General features: G+C 39.9%; 3 protein-coding genes across 18 annotated transcripts in view; 1 reads left to right on the forward strand and 2 right to left on the reverse strand.

The window, feature by feature from the left end:
* LLPH (LLP homolog, long-term synaptic facilitation factor) overlaps window positions 1-21,125 on the reverse strand; it is a 556,390-nt gene that overhangs the window by 54,429 nt on the left and 480,836 nt on the right. The gene's annotated exons all lie outside the window — the stretch shown is intronic.
* On the forward strand, window positions 1,052-18,565 carry HELB (DNA helicase B). Of its 2 annotated transcripts, none has more exons than XM_049792229.1 (13): window positions 1,052-1,300; window positions 2,607-2,981; window positions 5,445-5,671; window positions 7,023-7,898; window positions 8,928-9,099; window positions 9,903-10,044; window positions 11,014-11,144; window positions 12,197-12,281; window positions 13,744-13,803; window positions 14,351-14,555; window positions 15,501-15,635; window positions 15,925-16,371; window positions 16,886-18,565. In XM_049792229.1, exons 1-13 carry the CDS (start codon window positions 1,096-1,098, stop codon window positions 16,985-16,987), a joined length of 3,162 nt encoding a protein of 1,053 aa, XP_049648186.1. In that variant the 5' UTR covers window positions 1,052-1,095; the 3' UTR covers window positions 16,988-18,565. The 2 variants fall into 2 exon arrangements, with proteins under 2 accessions (XP_049648186.1, XP_049648187.1); XM_049792230.1 differs by having other exon boundaries at window positions 7,026-7,898.
* GRIP1 (glutamate receptor interacting protein 1) overlaps window positions 18,698-21,125 on the reverse strand; it is a 335,051-nt gene continuing 332,623 nt past the window's right edge. For all 15 annotated transcript variants that reach the window (XM_049792219.1, XM_049792224.1, XM_049792221.1 and 12 more), the window contains one exon: window positions 18,698-20,271. In XM_049792219.1, coding sequence (XP_049648176.1) covers window positions 20,035-20,271 — 237 coding nt within the window. In that variant the 3' untranslated portion in view covers window positions 18,698-20,034. The remainder of the gene's footprint in view (window positions 20,272-21,125) is intronic.

Below are 21,125 nucleotides of genomic sequence, written 5' to 3' on the forward strand. Positions count from 1 at the left end.
TACTGTTTGACAAAGGTTTCAGAGAAGGCAAAGATCTGCAGTGTTGAACAGAAGTGAAGACTAAGCAGCTCTGTGAATTGCCTGGGCTACAATACAGGGAAGTACAGGTGATTTTAAACGAGGACCTCCTGGAATGCGATTTGCCAGTTATACATAGTATTAGATGACTTTGGGGGGCAGCTGGGTGAAATACAACAGGATATACTGGAAATCTGATTTTACGATTTATAGAATCATATAGGTTGGAAAAGACCTTCAAGATCATCGAGTCCAACCACCATCCATGCCCGCTAAACCATGTACCCCGTCTATGCGCTTTTTGAATACCTCCAGGGATGTTGACTCAACCACTTCCCTGGGCAGACTATTCCAATGTGTGACAATCCTCTCAGTAAAGAAATTTTTCCTAATATCTGACCTAAATCTCCCTTGCCTCAACTTGAGGCCATTTCCTCTCGTCCTATCCCCAGCCACCTGACAGAAGAGACCAGCACCCACCTCAATACAACCCCCCGTCAGGTAGTTGTAGAGAGGTTTTGACTGGATGGTTTTGTGATCGGGGTCATGTAAAGGCACAGAATTATCACCCCAGGTATTAAAAAAGGCACCATTTCTGCAGGAGGGTACCGCTGCACGAGTACAAACGACGGCAGGGCCAGAGCCGGGGGTCAGGGCTCAGCCCTGCCCGCCTCCAGCGCCTGCTCCTTCCTCCCCTGAGAGGTCACACCGCCATTACCAATTCTCTGGTAATTACCATTACCGGTGCAACAGGCGCCGGTTCTGCCCATGACCCGGTACCTCAGCCCAACTCACCTGCCGGGCTCCAGCTGCCCCGCACGGCCTCCTCAGGCCGCCCGGCCGCCGCCGGGAGGAGAAGAGGCCGCGGACACCCGCCCGGCGCCCAGCGGGCGACGCCACCTGAGGGACCTGCCGCCCCTGAGGGAACCGCCTCAGCCAGCCCGGCGTCTCTCTTCCGCGCCGGGGTGTGGGAGGGACGGACGTGGGGCGGGCGGCGGGATCCGGCGGGCAGGGCGCGGCATCGGCACCGACATCGGCACCGACATCATCGACGTCGGCACCGACATCGGCACCGACATGGCGGCGTCCGTCCCGCAGCGGGGGTCGGTGGTGGAGTTGCGGGGGGTGCTGCTGCCCCCGCGGCTGGCGCTGCCGCCTCCGCAGTGGGCGGCGGGCTCGGATACCGAGGAGGAGGTCGAGGAGGAGCAGGACATGGAGGAGGCTACGCTCCTGGAGGATTCCGGGCTGGAGCTGGCGGCCGCGCTGCCCCCGCGTCGAGGCGGTGAGGGGGCGGCGGGAGCGGAGCGGGGCCGGGCGGGCAGCCAGCCCCCGGCGTCCTCCCCTGCCCGCCGCCTCCCTCGGAGGCGGCTTTGGGCTGGGAGAGGGACGCGGGCTGTGCTGGGGGTCGGCGGCGGGCCCGGCCCTGGCGGGCGGTGGGGTGGCGGGGAGGGCGAGCAAACTGCGCGGGCGCTTGTGGAGAGAGAGAGAGGCGGCTGTCGACATTCCGCCGTGTTGGGTTCTCGGGGCCGGGAGGCTCTTGTCCGCCGGCGGGGAATGTTTTCAGGAGGAGATGAAATCGAAACTCCCGCCTTCCCCGCCTGCTGCGTTCCTGGCGAGTGAGGGGACAACGACGCGCAGCAGGGGGATGAGTCTTACAGGGGCGGCGGTAGGAGGGCAGTGTAATTTGCGCTTTTGTGTGGCCGCAGTGTTGCAACGGTAAGAAAACATAAAAGTTTTAACAGTCAAGTGAACTAAAACACACAGAAAATGCATTTTTTTTTCTTTTGTGAGGTGTAAAAGTGTTGATACTCGGCATTAAAAATCTCTACTTTCTACTCAGAAAAGCAGGTGACGTCAGAGCAACTTCTGCCTAGCAAGAGTATTTTATCCGAAAATTGTTTTAAAAATGGCTGAGCTGAGCTAGGTAACAAGGGGAAAATAGGCAAGTTGGAGAAATAGAGCTGCTGCTACTCCGGTTTGGTGAGAAGGAGCTCCTGCTAAACGCAGGTGGTCGCTTTCTTCTGGTCATAGCATTTAGTCCCCAGTCATGGATCGAGGAACGGTGTATTAATTTTTGTGAGGCGAAGACGAGGCAAACCAGGTGGTACAAAACTTTAAGAGTTTATTATATTAATTGCTTATAATTTTGGTGGTTTCAGTTGCAGGAAGTATTTGGTATACGAGTGTATCTGAAGAGAACATAGGCACCATGATGCAATACTTCGTGGCAAAACTGTTTAAAGTTGAATTGCAAACTTGACTTGGCATAAATAGTGTGGTATTAAACTGTATGCTAATGTGTTTAATTGGCTTAATATTCATTTGCAAGTTTAATTTTGTAGTTCTGACACTTAGAGAAGCAGTTTTAGCGCCTGTTTCTGAGGTTGGTTTTGCTTTTGTTTTTAAGTACTACTGCAAAGACTGACATTGGGAAGTTTATGAGAAGCCCTGCTTTACTTTTACTACTGCAACTTATACAAAAGACAAAAACAAGCTTTGAACAAACAAAACTCTTTTAATCAGACCAAACTTTTAATCTTTATGACTATCAATTAACAATGGTTTTGTCTTTCTTTTTAATGATTCAGTTGTTATACAAGAAGACAACTCTAAAAAGGAGTGTGTAGTAGTTGGACGTTTTCCATTGGTTGACCCTTGGTGGAGAGTTAACATTAAAGCTGAAAAAAGGGGGTCGATATACTTTATGCAAGGATATCCATCATACTTTCTGCGGACTGATATAGAAGAAAACAACCGACAAGTTTTTTCGCTCTTTCTTAAGGAATGTGCTGTTCCTGAGGATTTAAGCAAAAAGTTTTTTACTTGGCTTCCTAGGAGGTCTGTGCTGAGTTTTAGAAATCTTGAAGAAAAACTAAAACAGTTCCAAGTTTCACACTTACAGACAGGGAAGAATCAAGGAGACACCAGCGCTTATGACATCTTCTACCATGTTTCAAAATCATGTAGGTATATCCTGTGCTATTTTGGTTGTTTTATAAGCTAATGAGTTCTATCTCAGATACTGTGTTCAAGCCACCGTGTCTTCATATGAAGTGTATATTCAAATGAATTTTGAATATGCAAAGATTCTTCTGTTTTTTAAATTTGAGGACAGTGGGACAGCTGATCAATTAAAGATAGGCATACAGTTAGAAACACATAAGGACTTTCCTGAATTCTGTAGGCTTACTAAGTAGAATTGTCTGTGCTAGGGATGCAAAGACACTGGTGCTGGCTTCCTATAGTTTATTCAGATATAACAAGGCTTATTAAAAAATGGGTTTAGCACTGCTTAAACATGGTGGTATAGCTTTTTAGGACAAATATGTGTTCAGAAATAGTATAGCTGCTTCTTTGTAGTGCAGGGGAAGAGCAAATGAGCTCACCATAGTACAAATCAGCTGCACGAAACAAGCTATCTAAGTGTATTCGAATCCTGCCCATCAGCAGATTGGTATGGCTGGGGAGCAGAGTGCGGAAACACTGGAGTGTCCCCACATGGAGATAGTTCAGGATTGCTGAGGATCCTGTTGGGGTCTATGTTGGTGTGACTACGTGAGTGTCAGAGGTTGGATCCAGAGCGTGCTTTTGAAGCAAACATCCCTCTCGTCCTCATTGTGAGGCAGTCTCCAACAGTATTGACTGTATTCCTCTGGGATGAAACCCAAAAGATGTGTCCCAGTTGCACACCTAAGGTACTCCAACCCCTAATGGGCATTCAGTCTGTGGGACCAGACTGCGGCTGGTCTGAAGCAAAACAGTGAAATACAGAAGTTCAAGACGTCCAAGATATGTCTTCAGCACTAGCTCTCTTGTTTTGCTCTGATGACGTGTTTCCATTATACCATGTTCCTGATGTGGACACAGGCAGTCCTGGGTTGGTGCTGTGCAGAGCCACCTGTGGGCTGTGGGGACTCAGTGCTCTGAATCAGAGGAGGTCTTCTAAATTCTGCATAAACCTGTACAGACACTTTGAGTCTACCTACTGTTAGGTGCAAGCAAACAAAGTCTTCTGGTACCTGGTTTACTGGGCAGTGTCAGGTCAAAAGATGGAGGTGACTATTTTGGAGGTCAAATTGTGTCTTAACAGGAGAGTTCAGAGCTTCGGCTAGATTTGAGCTGACTTTACTCCAGATCACATGTATAAGGAGAAGAAAATGTTCACAATTTTATGGACTTTGAGGCTTTTTTGTTTTGTTTTTGTGATGGTAGAAAAGTTCTTAACCCCTGTTTGTGGACTTTAAATCTTTTCATGACCACAGAGGGATGGGAATTGATAGTGGTAGCAACTCAGATCTCGTTCGCTGTGTGAGTTTTAATGGGATATATGGATCACTTTTGATTGAGGCTTGTCCAGTATGTTCATGAATCTTCAGGTGTGAAGACTGCCCAGAGTGCCTAGGTATCCTGTTCACTGTTCTAGTTGGTGGATTTTTCCTAATATCTAACTTAACTTAATTTGTAGTAAAGTAATTTTTCTTCTTTCTCTATCATTGGGCAATAGAAACAACAACCCGCCTCCCTGGTGGGTCATGTTGCTACTATTACTATTGACATTTTTTTCTGGTTGTCATTAATTGTTGTGGGCTAGAGCAGTTTGTTCTTCAAGCCTTCACGATATTTTTGTGTGGCAATAGTGTGTGTTGATTCTCCGTGTGTAAATTAAGTACTTGCTTTAAAGGGAAAAGGTTTTATCTTTGCCTTTCTGTAGGTAAGACAGTGATGAGAAAAAGTACTTAACTGAGAAAAACTGGTGGTTTATATTTGGAATTACAGAGTTTCCTTAACACTTAACTAAAAATTGCGTCTGTCTGTTTGTTTTTCTGGCCAAGAGGTAAAACTTATAAAAGTCTCACTTTCTGCTGAAATTTGTTTTTTAAAGCAAGGTATAGAGCAAAGCCGTTTCATTATCCCCCTTTTGCAGATCCCAAGACTGTTACAAACAGGGAAAGTGGTAGGTTAAGTTTTGAGGTCATTGAGAAAGCCAGTGGAGAGCACTGTTTTCTTAAGTTCCTCTACTGATTTAGAAACCTCTCTTCTTATTTTGGATTTTAAATGTTCTTCTGTACATCTGTATGAAAATTATCTTTAGGTAAGAGGCAGGTGTGGTGAGGTCTGAACTGACTTTATACAAAATGCTATTGAGTATGCAGTTTAAACCAAGTGCATAATACATATTTTCCAAATGAGTACATTTAGTTGCAGTTTTTATGTCATTTGTTTACATTATTTTTTCCCAAGGCAGTTCAGGGAAAACAGACTTTAAAAGAATTTGAAAAGGATTAAAAAGAATAAGAACCTGAAAGAAATTTGGAATGTTTTGGATGTAGGGGAGGCAGAAGGATAAAAGCCAGAGTCAGTTTAAATTGCCTTTACAAATATCTTTGTATATTGCTTAAAACTTTCTTGGTTTATGGTGCATACAGTTGCAGGGAAGGCGGTATTGGTAGCTCTGACTTTTCCGATGATACTGGAGTTCTTGCCGATTCTTCTGCCACGTCATTTTTCCTGTCTGTTGGATATGGTGTGTTGGCAGAGAAAGACTGAAGAAAACAATGATATGGATGGTGAGGAAGTACCTTTTCAAGACAAGATGCTAACAAAATTGGATGAGATACTAAAGAATAAGCCATGGAAACTTGGATTCAGCAGAGTAAGTAATGTTAAGCAGGGTAAAAAAAATGTGGTGTTTGTACATTTGAGCTTCATTAGAATACACTTATGTTTCAGTTACACTCAGTTTATTAACTGGGTATTTGTAGGAGGTAAGCTTAGTTCATTTGGAAATGGATTATGTACTGGAGTTGGTTTTAGCAAAGGTTTTTTTTTTCTAGTTGGTCTACAATGAATTCATCTCAGAAGATTGTAAAAGTGGTTTTGTTACAACCATTTGTTTAGTCTTTTCTACCGGGAACAAATAATTGAGGTGATTGGGCCAAAAGTAAGAAAGCTAATTAAAACCCTCAGTTGTCCTCTTCAGTTTTATACCAGCAAATGAGATTTTCTGTTCTTAATACATAGAACAGTATCTATGCTTTCATAGTAAGATAGAGAAGTTACTCTGTAAGAGGTCATCTGGTCTAGTGCTTCTCCTCTTTTGTAATGGGATTTGTGGTTGCTGCTTACCTTCCTGTTTTCCTTTGCTACACTTGCTGTGCGACTGCTGCACCTCACCTTAGCACTCCTGTACCTCGGATGGGAGTTACTGCTTAATAGTTCAGAAATGTGATTAGTTAATCCCTCTAGCTTCAGCCCCCCAATGCTTTTACTGACAGATATTCTGATTTGTCTTTAAGACCTCCAATTTCAGAGATTCAGCTGTCTAGCCAATATGTTCCAGTCTTTTACATCCTTTCCTTTAAAAAGCTTTTCCTGATGTCCAATTTGACTGTTCCTTGATGCAATATAGACTTGTTGCTCTCTTTTTTCTTGTACCAAGGACCTGCGTTCTCACTGCAGGTTTTTTATTGCCTGAGAACTCTCTTCAGCTTTTTTCTCTTAAGGCTCAGCAAGTCCAATTCATTTTTTTTTCCCTCAATAGTTCATCTTTTTTGCATATCTCAGTCTTTCACTATTTTGTGGTGGTCTCTGTAAAGGTTGCATAGCATGAAGTAGCATGTTCGGAATTGGGTACAGTATTCTGGCTGATGCCTTTTCTATGCTCTGTCTCTACAGTTTTTGTGCCTTTATCTGAAATTGTGCTAATTAGGTGTGCATGAGTTCTCCCTAATACCCGATTTCTGAGCCAGGTTTTTGATTTTCAAAGTTTCTGTTTTATACAGAAGGCTGACTTAGAAGAATTCTCATTCCATCTTACTCTTAAATATCTTGCTTTCATATAGCTTGAAAAGCACTGTAACTTCATACATTATGAGAAATACATAAATTTTTTGTAGACTCAACCCTCTGAATTGCAATTTGTATTTACTAGGAGGAATGTTACTCAGCAAGAGGCTAACATCTTCTGAAATAAATATATGTTTGCTTTTATTCTTCCTGGGGAGAAGATTACCCGCAGGGAGCTGAACCTTTCTCGCTGTGAGGCAACGTGGGCCGCCTTTTGTCAGTGTGAACATCTCCTCTGGAAGATTCCTGACTTGCAGAAAAATGCATTAATTCTGTACGATCAACTCAAGACACGGTGCGGAGACATGGGACACACTTACGAAAATCAAGAGGAATTAGCTCGTTTGGTATCTAAAGATATGTCTATTGACCATGTTTGGCAATCTCTCGAATTTTTGAAAGATCACAACATAGTGATTAGGGAGAAAAAACTAGTGTTTCTGCCGGATCTTCACGAATCTGAAAAAAACATTGCAAAGTATATAGGCGACCTTCTGTCAAACTGCTCATGGCAACTGGATGTTGATGTGAGAAAGATACTTAATGTTTCTGAGACATCAAGAGAACTGGTAGATAACAAAATGAACGTTACCCAGGCTCATAAAATGGAACATCTGAAGGAAAATAATCTGAACAATCATAACTGTGAAAATCCCTTCCCTGAAAAGGAAGTAGGGTCTACATCTGGTACCCACAGTAAAGCAGAGGTAGACTCACATCAGGTGATTGCTATGGAAAAGATTTGTTCTAATCCTGTCACAATCATAAGTGGAAAAGGAGGCTCTGGGAAGAGCACAATAGTTAGCTGCCTTTTTCATCACTTAATGCAGATAGAAAAAGAAGTGGAAGCTGCTTCTAAAGACTTTGAAGAAGACCTGGATACATCTGAGAAATGGAATACCTTTGATTGTCATTGGGAGTCAGAGAACATGCACACAAAAAAACATTTAAATGTACTATTTACTGCACCTACAGGGAGTGCAGCAAACCTTTTGAGTGAAAAAACTAAGCTTCCTGCATATACACTGCATCAGGTAAGGAATTTTACATTTTTTCTATATTGTGTTCTGAAAGACCTTTTGGCATTGCCCATTCTTGTTTTGAAAAAAAAGCCTGTTATTGAACTTTCCTTATGAAATGTGTAGCTATTAATGATAATGCTTAGGTACAGCTTGTCAGCATTTGGAAGTCAGCGTTACATTTTGGGGAATCATAAATCAATCCTTTGAAATACATTATTTGCTGTAACTTTGAGGGTTTTTTTTCTACTTACATACATCTCAGATTTGTGCCTTTCTAGGGCACCTGGTCTTTTTAGCTTCTTAGGTTTTTTTCTTTTTTTGTTTTATGAAGACAAATACTTTCTAGATGGCAGACCTGTTTTCTAGTGTCCTGTTGCCTAGCAATCATACTGATACCTGCACATACATGAAGAGATCAGTAGCCTGGGGTTGAATAATAAGGTAAATTTCATTCACACAGTGTTTTCTTAATCACTGTTAAATATTGCACAATTTTTTTTTAAAAAAAGTAGAAAGCAAACTTTGTTAATAAACTTAGGTCAAGTCTCTGTTGTCCTAGGTAGTGGAAGGTGCCAAGAAGATGTTGGAGGTGTGGAATAACCTGTATAAATCAAAATTTTAGTAACATAAGAACTACTGTGGGCTTAGGTTATCTTTGGGGACTGGATAGTTGCCTGTTCCCCTTCCCCATGCAATGTTGGGGATTTGTTAATGTCAGCAAGTTGCAGTAGGTGTTCTGTTACTGAGCAACCTAATGGCTGACCTTGGATCCTATAGGGTCCCTGCAGGAAAAAAAAAAAAAAAAAGTTGCATTTCTCTGCTTTTGTGTAAGTAAGTGTTGATAATCTCAGCTAGATATGTACACACCAAGGGGGAAAATCAGACTGAACGGTTGAGTCTTCCGAGTCTGTACAGGTTTTAGAATTTCCGGTAATAGCTCTAAATACAACGTTAGGAGATACCACACTCTGGCTACCTTTATAAGACAGTTGTTTACAGTTAATTAGTGTCAGAGCTTGATTTATTTCGATTTGTTTCTAGATCATCTTTAGTTTTAAACGGTGGAAGCAGAGTGGACAAGTACAGCCGTGGAAGTTTTCTACTGTGACGGTTCTGATTGTGGATGAAGGAAGTTTGGTGTCTGTACGGATTTTTAGTTTCGTTTTAAAACTCTTGTGTGAGAATGCTCAGCTTGCCAAACTTATTATTCTAGGTAAGTGAAAAAGCAAATTTAGCATTATACAATACTTACTTACACTGCATATTGTGTATTATTATCAGAGCTGCCTCTGGTCTCACTGTCTCTTGCAAACCCCAGAATGTTAAATTGTTCTGTACTTGGATATTTCTGATTATTCTTGAGGTCAGATGAGATATGCAGTTTTCCATCTCAACTGTCATTATGAAAGTATCAGTATCTCCATTCTCTGTTTAGCAGTGTTTTTTCTGATTCTGAAAGTCTTATGACTTCCATGTGGTAGCTTATTACATCTTGCAACTGGAAAACTTTTCTGACTTCCTTAAATTGAAAGAAGCTAATGTTAGCATATTAATCACATGTTAGAAGGGAGGTTTCATCTCATTCTTAATGCTAGGATCATCTTGTTTTAATTCAGAAAGGAAAACAAAGACGTGTAAAATCAGAATTTCCTGCTTTCTCAGAGGTTTGCTTTTTGGTGTGCCATTTATGGCATTTGTTTTTAAATATGTAACTTTCAAAATGTGTTTGAATAAGATTTGATCACTGTCAGTGTTCATCATGCAGAACGATTTGCACCTGCTAGTAAAGCATTACTGAGTGATGAATATGAAAAATTTAAACTACACTACAGCCTGATTCCCCAAACAATGTTTCATAGAGTCTTGAAAGTTTTATTTCACGTGAATTGTATTGAGGAAGCATGTTACTATGGGGAGGGTTGAGGTTTTACTAATTCCGGTGTGTTTTTTTCAAGACAGTTTTTAACAGGTGAACTGTGATTGCTTCTCACAAATACTAATTTGCATTCTGTTTAGGTGATACTAGACAGCTACCAAGCATAGCCCCAGGAAACATGTTAGCTGATGTCTTTGAGGGTCTAAAATCAAGAGGCTTTTCTGTGGAACTGCAAACTAATCACAGAGCTGAATCGCAACTAATTGTAGATAATGCATCAAGGTGGGATTTTCTTATAGAAGAAGCATTCTTGTAGTAGGTCTGGTCCTTTACCTGCAAAATGGTAGTGCATCCAGATTTGACTCTCTAGTACTGCTTCTGTTACAGTTTCTTATTCAAAATCAGTAACACTGGTTTTAAAAACAAACCAACCAACCTCCAAAACAACAAAACCCCACAAATTTTTCCAGAAGTGTATCTGTTGGACAAAAAAATGTGTGTGCTGGAATATTCCTGAATTTTATGGGGTGTATTTCACTATCAAATACTCTCTGTTTTTTTCAAATGAGTTGTGCATGCACAAATCACTTTATGCCTTCTGAAATGACTTACAATTGGTTCTCTAAAAAGGAAGTTTTAAAGACATTGCTGGTAAGTGTGACAACAGCTAAAACTGGCTGAATTACATTGAGAGTTTAGGTTTCAAGGGCCATTAAATCATAGTTTCTTTTTATTTTTGCTGTATTAATACCTAGAACCTCTAAATGTTTCCAGCATTTGCATTACTTTTGGTCTGGAAATAATCTTGTTTACTGTCAGTGCATGATTTCTTTTTTTAAAACCTCAGACAACAAAATCTAGGTCTGAGTGCCTTAGATGTTTTGATGTTGATTAGGAATTTGAGAATATTCTGAACATTTGCAAGATGTCCAGCACTACTAAGTGTTTTACAAACACTCTCACTTTTTTTTTCAGTAACACTTCTGTGTTACTCCAGTCTGCTCCCATGAAAAGAACTATATAGGTAGTACTAAGTATCTGCTGCAGCGCTGAAGGGTTTAGAGAATAAATTACCAATTTTTTAAATGTGTAATTGTTATGATCAGAAGAAAGAGTTTTTGGTTTATGTAGAGTAGATGACCAAAAATTTATAAATGGTGAACTTCAGGCTGATGTAGATGATGATACCCTGGAATCCTTTAACTGGAGATGATTTTTCTTTTCCGTTTTCCCTCCATTGCTCTGGTCAAGAATCTCTCAGCGGATGTTTCCTGAATTTGATGAGGTGCTGGAAGTTCCTGGTTGGAATGAGGAAATGACAATGCCAAGCCCAGAGAAGAAATTCATTTTTATTACTTTGCCTGCTGGCGGGGGTTGTGACAGTACGTGTGTACAGTCAGTTTGTGATCTTGACTTTCCCTTTGGTAAAGCATAGACTATTTGGCTGGAACTAACATTTTGGGAAGATTTTAGTCTGGTTTTGTTTGTGGTATAAATTTAAATGCATAGTTTACCCTTTGCCTTCTGTAAGTACACACCGCAAGACCCCTAAGTGGAAGGGATACTCTGTAGAGCTCCAGCTCACCAGTTACGTTTTGAAATGGGGGTGATACAGCTTCCACCAGCGTAATCAAATGTGATCACCTTTTTATGTTGTAGCTGGAGGTGTCAAACCTTAAAAGATTTAATTTCTTGGAGGTGAATCATTTGAGTAAACAGCAGCTGTAACAGGATGGTGTGTTGGACAGGAATGTGCTGCCAAATCTAGAATCAAATTAGGGAGACAGAAGCAGAGGGGACACCAGTATTTCTTTAAAATGTTTTCAGGTCAGGGTTAGGGCAGTTGTTTTTTTATTGGGTTTTTTTGGCCTTTATTAAGTGGATTGAGCGGCCTCTATATGCATCAAAAAGCTTCAGGGGGGATGTGGGGGAAAAAAAAAAGTGAGTATCATCACCTTATCTTAATATAGCAACTTACTCAGCAAACAGAACACTAAAACCGGATTTCTTCTGTGAAATCTAAATGTATAGGTCTGTGGCTTAAAAATGTTCTACCTTTACCTCTTTAATGTGCTGTATCAGAACTTTATTTTGCATGAAAGACCCTCTATGCAGCTGTTTAACACAGAGAAATAATTTCTCTCCTTCCGTATCACTCATCTTTGAGATTTTAATAGTGGGATAACTGCATGATTGATACTTTTTTGGGAGAGTATGTACGTGGGTGTTTTGTGATGTGTGTCTTTTTTGAGGGGGTGTGGGTGTTTTTGTGTTTTTCTGTTTTTCTGGTTGTTTTTTTTTTTTGTTGTTTTAAATGAGTTGAAACGTCATTGAAGCAAGAAATAAGTGAAGGCAATTTCATATTTAATTATATTTTTCTTTCTGAAATTGTTCTGCATATTTAATGCCTTACGTCTTGTGTTTTCCAAAACAGATTTGCAAACTGCTATAAAGGCTTTACTTAAAAAAGGACCAGGATTGGAGGATGCCAAACAATCGCAGTTCATTGCTTTCAGAAGGTAACGGAACATGCAGGCAGATACTGGAAAAATCCTTCCTGGCAGCCACAATCCAAAAAGAGCTGAATGTGTTGAGTTGGAGAGACTACTGGCAACGTCATAAAATTACTAGAGAGAACAACAGGCTAGGTGTCTTTTCCTGTATCTTCTGGTTGCCCCCCAGTCTCTCCATGGAGAGTTGCTTCATTGTTCTATAAGCTTAATGTTATTTTTCTGCCTTTATGTTCCTGTTCATCTGTACTGTTTAAGCTAAAGAAAAAAAGGATGGACATAAGCAGTCAGCTTTTTGTAGTAGATTCTCTGGGAGCTTGTGCTGTGGTGTTTGCTAAAGAAGTGCAGTGTTCTTCAGAAGCGAAAAGTGGGGGCTTGACTGCGGGAGGAACCTGCAAAATACAAAGATATGTCCATATTCAAACGTATCGCATCATGGCAGGTGTGAATTCCAGGGTGCGTGATGGAACATATAACCTACTGTCTATATGTGCTTCTGTCACAGGTGGACATTGAGCAAATGACAGAAGATACTTGCATTTTGGCTATGGGGCAAGGGCCAGGTTTAGTCACATAATCTGATGGGCATTAGTGCTTCTGCTGGGCAGTGGTGAATGCCTACAGTTTGGGTTTTTGGAAGCACAGTACTCTTCATTTAAGAAGGGGTGGGGTGTAGGGTTCTAACACACTTTGAAGAAAGATTGGAAAGGTTACTAATCACTGGTAATGTGAACCACGACAGGAGTGTGAATAGTATGGATGGCCTCACAGAAACACTGAAGGGATGAATGTAATGTCCAGTAGTACCAATAGTCCATAAACTTACACTTGTGCACAGAAGGGTACTTACTTAAGAAAAAACTCTTCCACTTCTATTTTTGAAGAACCTTTTATCAGCAATTAAAAACCACCCACTATTTACACGTTACTAGTGTTCAAATAAATGATTTATAAATTTTAGCTAGTTCACCTGTTTGTTGTGAATGGTGAGTAACTCCGAAATCAATTTCATTTCTTCAATCTGCATTCAGGTACAATACTGTTATTAATAATTTCCATGTAAGATTCTTCTAGAATATATTTATAGGTACATAATGTGCATTTAAAATTCCAGGTTTTTAAAAAGAGAATAAACCTGACTATTTTTAATACATCCACAGACAGAAAATAATATATCCAGACTCTAGTTTTTCTTTAGTTTCCTTCTTTATCTTAAAAACAAATCTAGCTAATACAGGTATGCATTGCAAACATCCTTGGCTCACTTTCTATGGTATTTAGATAAAACTGTTCCTTTACTGCTCTATCTTCTAACCTCTGAATCAGCTATTGTTTTTAATTGTTGGTGGATGATCATCATAGCTAAAATGGGCTTTTTCCATTATTTATAAATTAATGCTAATGTGACATTGCATGTAACTTTGTTTTGTACATCATGATTTTGTTCATGTTCTTGTTTTGTATGATTTAGGAAAGATTGCGATCTAATAAATGAACTTTGCTGCCAACACTATTCAAATCATGTAACCAGGTAAGCCAGTGTCTTGCAATTTTTCCTTTGAACAATCTCACTTTGTTTTTGGAAGTGTTACAGCCAGGCCAACAACCTAAAATAAGAGTATAAAACTTTTAATGTTTCTTCTAGGTCTGATTATTTATGTTAGAAACATTTGTGTAATAAACTTTCTTTGATGGGTTCTTTAATCTCAACCTCAACTGTGAACAGAGGTAACGAACTGCCTTTCATTTAAATTGTCATTATGTGAATTACAAAATTTTGAGTTGCTGCTGAATTACTTAAAATGGACTTGAAAAAAACTGTCAGGGTTGATTATTTTTTGCCACTGTATGATTTCTAAATAGATTCTGAAATATTTTTGGAAGCAGGATTTTGGTGCTACTCCATATTACCGTGTTTTACAAAAGTTCAAGAAACTTCTTTTAAATTTGAGTTGTCTTAACTCTTTTGAACATTATTAAGTTTTTAATCTGGCCCAAGTATAGGGAGGGGATGGAGAAGAAATACTGAGAGATGGTAAATGCATACTTTGTAAAGACACTTCTCCTCTCTGACCTAGAGACCATAAAAACCAACCTTCATTTCAAATTAATGACAAGATTGTCTGCACGCGGAATACATATCTCAGGGATCTTTTGCCAGACTGTGGTTTCAGAGAGGATCCTAAGCACCATGAAAGCAAAAGTGGAGAAACTGCTCATGCTACAGAGGCTGCTGAGGAGAGCAAACGACTATGCAATGGGGATGTATTTTTCATAACAGGGGTAAGTCCTTGCTGCAAGAACTTGCACAAATACCCGTGGTAACCGATTCAGTCCTTGTTGAATCCCCAGAACAGAACAATTCACAGTTTATAATCTCAGTTCATAAGACAGACTTAGTTCTCCTGCTAAACTATTGTGTGAAAGGCAAGGAAGAGGCTGACTCACAATAGAGAATGAAAGAAAAAAATCTCTGGGTGTTTTTGTAAAATGTGCTTCAGTTGGTCTGCTAATGTCCAGTGTAAATAAATTCTGTAAATACTCAAATATATTGTAACTGAAATGCATAATCTTTTGGATATAGGTAGAAATGTAGTCTTGAGGAAAGAACAAAGCTAACGTTACACCTTGAGTTCTTCTCTGGCAGAAAACTAAGCTGACCAAAAAATCCAGCAACACAAAACCCTGTATTTTTCTGCTGGGTTCAGTGAGTTGAGTTGACTCAGCAGAGGGTCCAGGGAAAGTATCATCAGTATTTGTGCATGGGGAAGGGGGACCATACAGGGTTGGTGGGAGAGAACAGGCTTTTCTCCATTTGTGGCAACAAATCATTAAACAGCCTCACTGGTATTATTTCATTGCACCTTAGGATAATCTAAGTTTTCTGGGGGGTAAAACTTCCTTTCTCAGCATTTTTCTTACTAAACAGAAGGAGTTAGGGTAGGCCCTGTAGAGTGAAACTGGTTTTTTTTGAAGGTAGTCAGTGAGAGATAGCAGTCTTTTGGTTTAGTGTCTTCTGAAACTGAAACTATTTTCCTTGAAGGTAGTCAGTGAAAGATGGCAGTCATTTGGGTTTAGTGTCTTCTGAAACTATTTCGCTAGGTTGACATTGTGGCTATTGTAATTTCAGGGAAAGCTAGCATATGCACACACACAGATGTGTAGACATTGATCGAACTGCTGATACAACCCTCCTTACTGCTGAGTGTTCTTGTGATATTTCTTTAGGATGTGGAGACTGATAAACAGCGTTTTTTGACCATCAGCAGTGTGTACGGCCCTACTTTCACTGTGAAGTATAAGGCACTGAAGAATCTGTGTCACATAAAACATGCATGGGCCAGAACTGTTCACTCATTTCAGGTAAAAAAAACCCCAAACACACCAAAAAAACCCCAAACAAAACAAAACTATGAGCTGATAAAACTTTCTCATGGCTTTATCTTGCAAATGCACTGTATTTTCATGTGAAAGAGTAAGAAGTTCTCTTAAAACTAAAATTCCTTGAATGCAGGATAGAAAATACTCTTGAAGGTGTCCCCAACTTCCTTGTTCTTGTAAACTGTCAACCTGTCTGTCTTTCTTTTTCTTTTTTTTTTAAACTACTTACTGGAGATCTTAATTTGATAAGGTGTTCTTAAACACATTTCAGGGTTCTGAAGCAAAAACCATTGTCTACGTGGTTGGCAATGTTGGCTGGCAGCACTGGCAGCATGTGTACACAGCTGTGACCAGAGGATGCTGCCGTGTCTATGTTATAGCTGAAGAGCTGCACCTCAGGAGAGCAGTCGCTAACAAGAATATACCCAGAAAAACTCGCTTAGAGACATTTTTGAGAGCAGCAATCGCAGAAGCAAGCAACTGTCCCAAACAAACTTCCTCTCCCCTGATGAAGAGCTGGCAAAGTCAACTTGAGACTCGGTCTGTTTCCGTAACTCAAGGTGCTCCTGACCCATCTGCACCTCTGACTGACTTGTTTAAACAGGAAGGGTCAGCAGTTCTCAATAAAGAAGAGCAGACGAGCAAGCTGCAGCAGAATCCATATAAAAGACAACAAACTCTTGCAGAGAATTCCGAGGATGCTACAAAAATACCCTCTGTAAGTATCTCCTTGCTGAGAAAGTTTAACCCAAACTTCTGTGCTCTTTGACTACTGCAAGTCACCTGGATACTGTTATGAGTGTTTTATTATTATTTATTTAGTAATTTTAACGATGACCAGTAATGGAAGCAGTCAAGTTTGGCAGATGTTTTCCCAGAGTAATATATGACTAATAGGGAAAAATAAGTTATAATGTCAACAGCAGTAAATTTTTACATCTTGTCAGTCACTGGAGTGATCCGTTGGCTAGCTTAGCCTATATTAGCTTATTCTTTGTGTACAGAAGTCAGTTTTTAGGAGCTGACTTGCTGTGAAAGATTGATATAAAATTTAATTGTTGATTTTTATACAAAGATGCTTAACAGATGCTTTTTTGATTATATTGCATTTCTGAGCTCTGTCACGGAGAAAGGTGGGGGTTTTTTGGTTGGTTGGTTTTTTTTTCCCTGAAGATGTTACTGTATTTTAGTTCTGGTTCAAACTCTGATAACAATTTTGTTTTCTTTTGCAGGCAACAGTACAAGATTCCCCACTTGAGTCTTCCAGACTTCTGAATCTAACTTTGGAACAACCGACTCCGAGGAAGCTTTTCAAAAGCTTAACAAACCATTAACTGTCCTTGCTGTGAACCTTTCTTGAACCTGTTTCCTTCAAGATTTGGAAGAGGGAAGCAGGGTATGCAGATTTTCAAAGGCTTTGCTGTATTTGCATGTTCTGTGAAGAACAGCTTGTTTTAAAGCAAGACTTTTATATTTTTAGTGATCTGTTCTTGGCAGGTGATTCCTTGGTGTGTCAGTAATCAAAAATCCTATCGTTCTTTTGTTTTGGTGAAGAATGAATGTCCTGGTTTCAGCTGGGATAGAGTTAACTGTCTTCCTAGTAGCTGGTACAGTGCTATGTTTTGAGTTCAGCATGAGAAGAACCTTGACAACACTGATGTTTTCTGTTGTTGCCAAGGAGTGTTTAGACTAAAGGATTTTTCAGCTTCTCAAGCCCAGCCAGCGAGAAAGCTGGAGGGGCACAAGAAGTTGGCACAGGACACAGCCAGGGCACCTGCCCCTAACTGGCCAACAGCGTATTCCATACCATGGGACGTCCCATCTAGTATAGGAACTGGGGAGTGGGGGGGCAGGGAATTGCCGCTCGGGGACTGGCGGGGTGTTGGTTGGCAGGTGGTGAGCTATTGCCCTGCACATCATTTGTACATTCCAATCCTTTTATTACTACTGTTGTCATTTTATTAGTGTTATCATTATCATTATTAGTTTATTCTTTTCTGTTCTGTTAAACTGTTCTTATCTCAACCCATGAGTTTTACTTCTTTTTTTTCCAATTTTATCCCCCATCCCACTGGATGGGGGGAGTGAGTGAGCGGCTGCGTGGGGCTTAGTTGCTGGCTGGGGTTAAACCACAACAGTGAACTTACAGGTCTTACAGGTTCCAGACCTTCCCATAAAAAACACACAGGGATTTCTAAGTCTAAAGACTGCAGCCATCCATCTCAAGATTTATCCACCTCCTGATGCTACAGAATTGATGAGAAGCTGTAACTAACTGGTGTGGCCAAACTGCAGTTTGCTCAAGTCAAAAAATAACAGTTCATAAAGGGGACTCCTTTAGATTTTTCCAATGTGGCAGAACTACAGGCATGAAGCTTTGTCGGAGTATGGATTTTAATCTTGTTATAAATAGCACAAGAAAGTTCCAATCAGTGACACAGAAACTTTTTCCCACTTTGTACTTTGAAGAGATGTAGAACTTGCCATTGCTGCTTTAGCTAATAGTTATATGCGGTAATGATCTTTGTAAGAGAGCAGAATTCCAAGTTGGGGTTCAAGTAATCAAGTAACATTCCACTTTCAACCTTTTTTGTGTACTTTGTGACTTGCTGCATTGTAATTTTTGAGATCAAACGGTCATCTTATTAATCAAACATCAGACAAATTGTACTAAAATTAGGACAGCTTGCTTGCTTTTAACAATTATTAATTATTTTTTTTATACATAGGGCAGAAAAAATGGTACCACAAATATAAACGTGGCATTTTTTGCTACCGCTATGGAAAAATATTAAGTAGAAAAATGCTGTCTCATTTTTAATGTCTTTAAATCACTGTTTATTTCAATTTATACAGGTTTTCCATACAAATATTTGCAACAGTTTGAATTTCAAAAAACAACATAGACGATAAATATCATGCTATTAAAGTATTAAATTTGTACAAAAATACTTTACAGTTTAATACTTATTTGTTACAAATAAAAATACATATTTAAGTGACTCATGAAGTTGGTTGGTTTTTTTTGTTTGTTTGTTTTTTTAAACATGATTCAGTATTGAATGTCATTCTGACCTCCTCTGGCAGTGCTGAAATAGAAATCAGAGATACTTGTGTGTGCAAGGCAGGTGAGCTTGTTCATGTATTGGAAACAGCAACAGGGATACAGTTAAACAGGTTAAAGTGACCAGAAACAACTCTGTAAGGTGATTGCTTAGATATGGAGACTCTACAAATGTACAAATCCAGTATCTTTATATTCACCAATAACAAGAATTACTAATAACAACTTGAATACTGGAATAAACCAAAGCAGCTGCTGGTGAGCATATAAAGCAACTGGCAGTATTTTATTGCTTGGGGGGAGAGGAGAGAATCTGTGTGATGTGTTTGTAAAATATATTTACAATTTTAAATTCTAAAAACTTGTTGCAGGGGGTAATGTTTTATCATAAAGAAGGCTGAAAACAGCATATTAAATGGGACTTTTGTCCCTTCAAGAAATTGTTGACCGACTTAAAAAGCTCACATGTGACAGTACAAGTTTACAGGTTTGTGGATCATTAAAGAGCTTTTGTATCAATCTTCTACTGACATAGTTTAAAAAAAGCCATTTTCTTTTAAAACCTCTCTAATTTGTCTGAACTCATTTCAGTTTTACTCATCAGTAATCCTCCTTCAGAGGTTTTATCCCACTAAAAAGGTCTCTGTGTAAAAATCCCCACAGGTTGCCAGACACACCATTAAATATTTCATTGCATAGGGAGTAACATACGCTGTAACAGAATTTACTGAGGTGGGGGAGTAACGTTCACCGCATACTGCAGCTTCCTGCAACCATTTTGTTAAAACTTTACACCATGCACCCTTCTTGCTGGCAGAATAAAGGTCCCCAAAATTACAGATCTAGCCATTTAACAAGACAACCCAGTGCAGCATACTGGTCTTCCTTCTCTGTCAGACAGCTCCTTTCTAATAAAATGTTTTTAAAAACCATGTAACCTGGACCACTGCTGTTATCAGATGTTAACTCTGTGCTTTTCCCTCAAACAGCAGCTGCTGCTGAAGGGAGAGGAACATTTAAATCATGTTTAAAACATCTCCCCAGTTTCTTACTGGGGAGGGGGGGGGAAAGGCCCTTATGATTTTTTGTACTGTTGCTAATGCTAGACTGTTCAGAATGGAATAACTTGACTAAATGAAGAATTAAAACTTTTTCAAAAGTGACCAAGAATTAATATAAGCCTTGAGTAAGACAGACTGACCTCCTGTGCTTTCCAGTGCTATATAGCATCTGAGCCTCAATCTCAGAGAAATCTTAGAGGGATTTAGCACCATAATTGTCTTTCGTTACCGAATGTCCCACTAAAATGATTTTCTGCTATAATGTATTTGTAGGATCCCGCGTCTCTGCATTAACACTAGCGTGTCCGCTCTTTTGAAGGAAGGCATTGTTCTGATCGCTCCACTCCCCACTCGCTGAAGTCTGTTGTTCTGAGCTTCCTTTCTGAGATGCCAGTGGGTTTCTGCTAATTACCAGTTCCAGCTTATTGCCAGATTCTGCGATGAGGGGCACAACTAGACAGCAGTCAAAGTCTCTGGTGCGAACGTGGTTTACCTGAACGGTTAGAAAATCAATTTTTGTTACCATTTTTGGAAAAATAAATGAGATCACAAGGGAAACAGATTTATCCTTGAGACTATGGAACCTGATTAAAACGTTCCAGGTAGAGAATCGTCTACACAAGACTATTTAACCATGGCATCCGGTCTGAAGACGCCAGTTAAGTTTTCTACTCACCCTTTCACAGAATGTAAAGTGAGTATATTACAGTGGTGGCAGCTGTCACAATGCCCGCTCCATAAATGACATTTAACAGCACATTGTTTTTCTGTCTTTCACGGTGTTCATTAATTTAAATACAACAGGTCATGTCTAAAATGTCAATTCAGTTCAGGTCTTCTCTGGTTTTAATTAATATATGAAGTTTTTTAATGGGCTAAGTTGACAGAAATTTAGTTTTTCCTGCATGGTCCAACATGGCACTGGGGGAAGTGTGGCGCTTGGTCAGTATTACATTATTACAACTACGGCAAGCAACAATTTGGATTAAGCAGAGAAACAGTTCTCAAGTCTGTATCAAGAACAGCAAAAATTACAAATCTGTCTGGAAATGCTGTGGGAAATGCCAGCTTTCCAGTGAGCATTTGTATGTCTCCTTTGGAGTTGTGAAACACCTAACATTCTGAAAGTATTTGTTTCTTCAAATAGGACTTTACAGAAGAACCTAGCCTTAGTGCCACTGCATAAAAGCTCAAGTCACCACGAAGCGTGGCCTTTTCTTACCGAGGCTCTAAGCAATTTACAGGGCCTGTTGCACAGAGTGATTACGATCATTTGTCCTTCTTCCCGTCCCCCTAGACACATCCCTTCCCAGCAGAAATGCAGAAGAACAGTACTGCTCATCATTT

The sequence above is a fragment of the Accipiter gentilis genome, chromosome 34 (assembly GCF_929443795.1).
Source record: "Accipiter gentilis chromosome 34, bAccGen1.1, whole genome shotgun sequence".
Classification (NCBI taxonomy): domain Eukaryota; kingdom Metazoa; phylum Chordata; class Aves; order Accipitriformes; family Accipitridae; genus Astur; species Astur gentilis.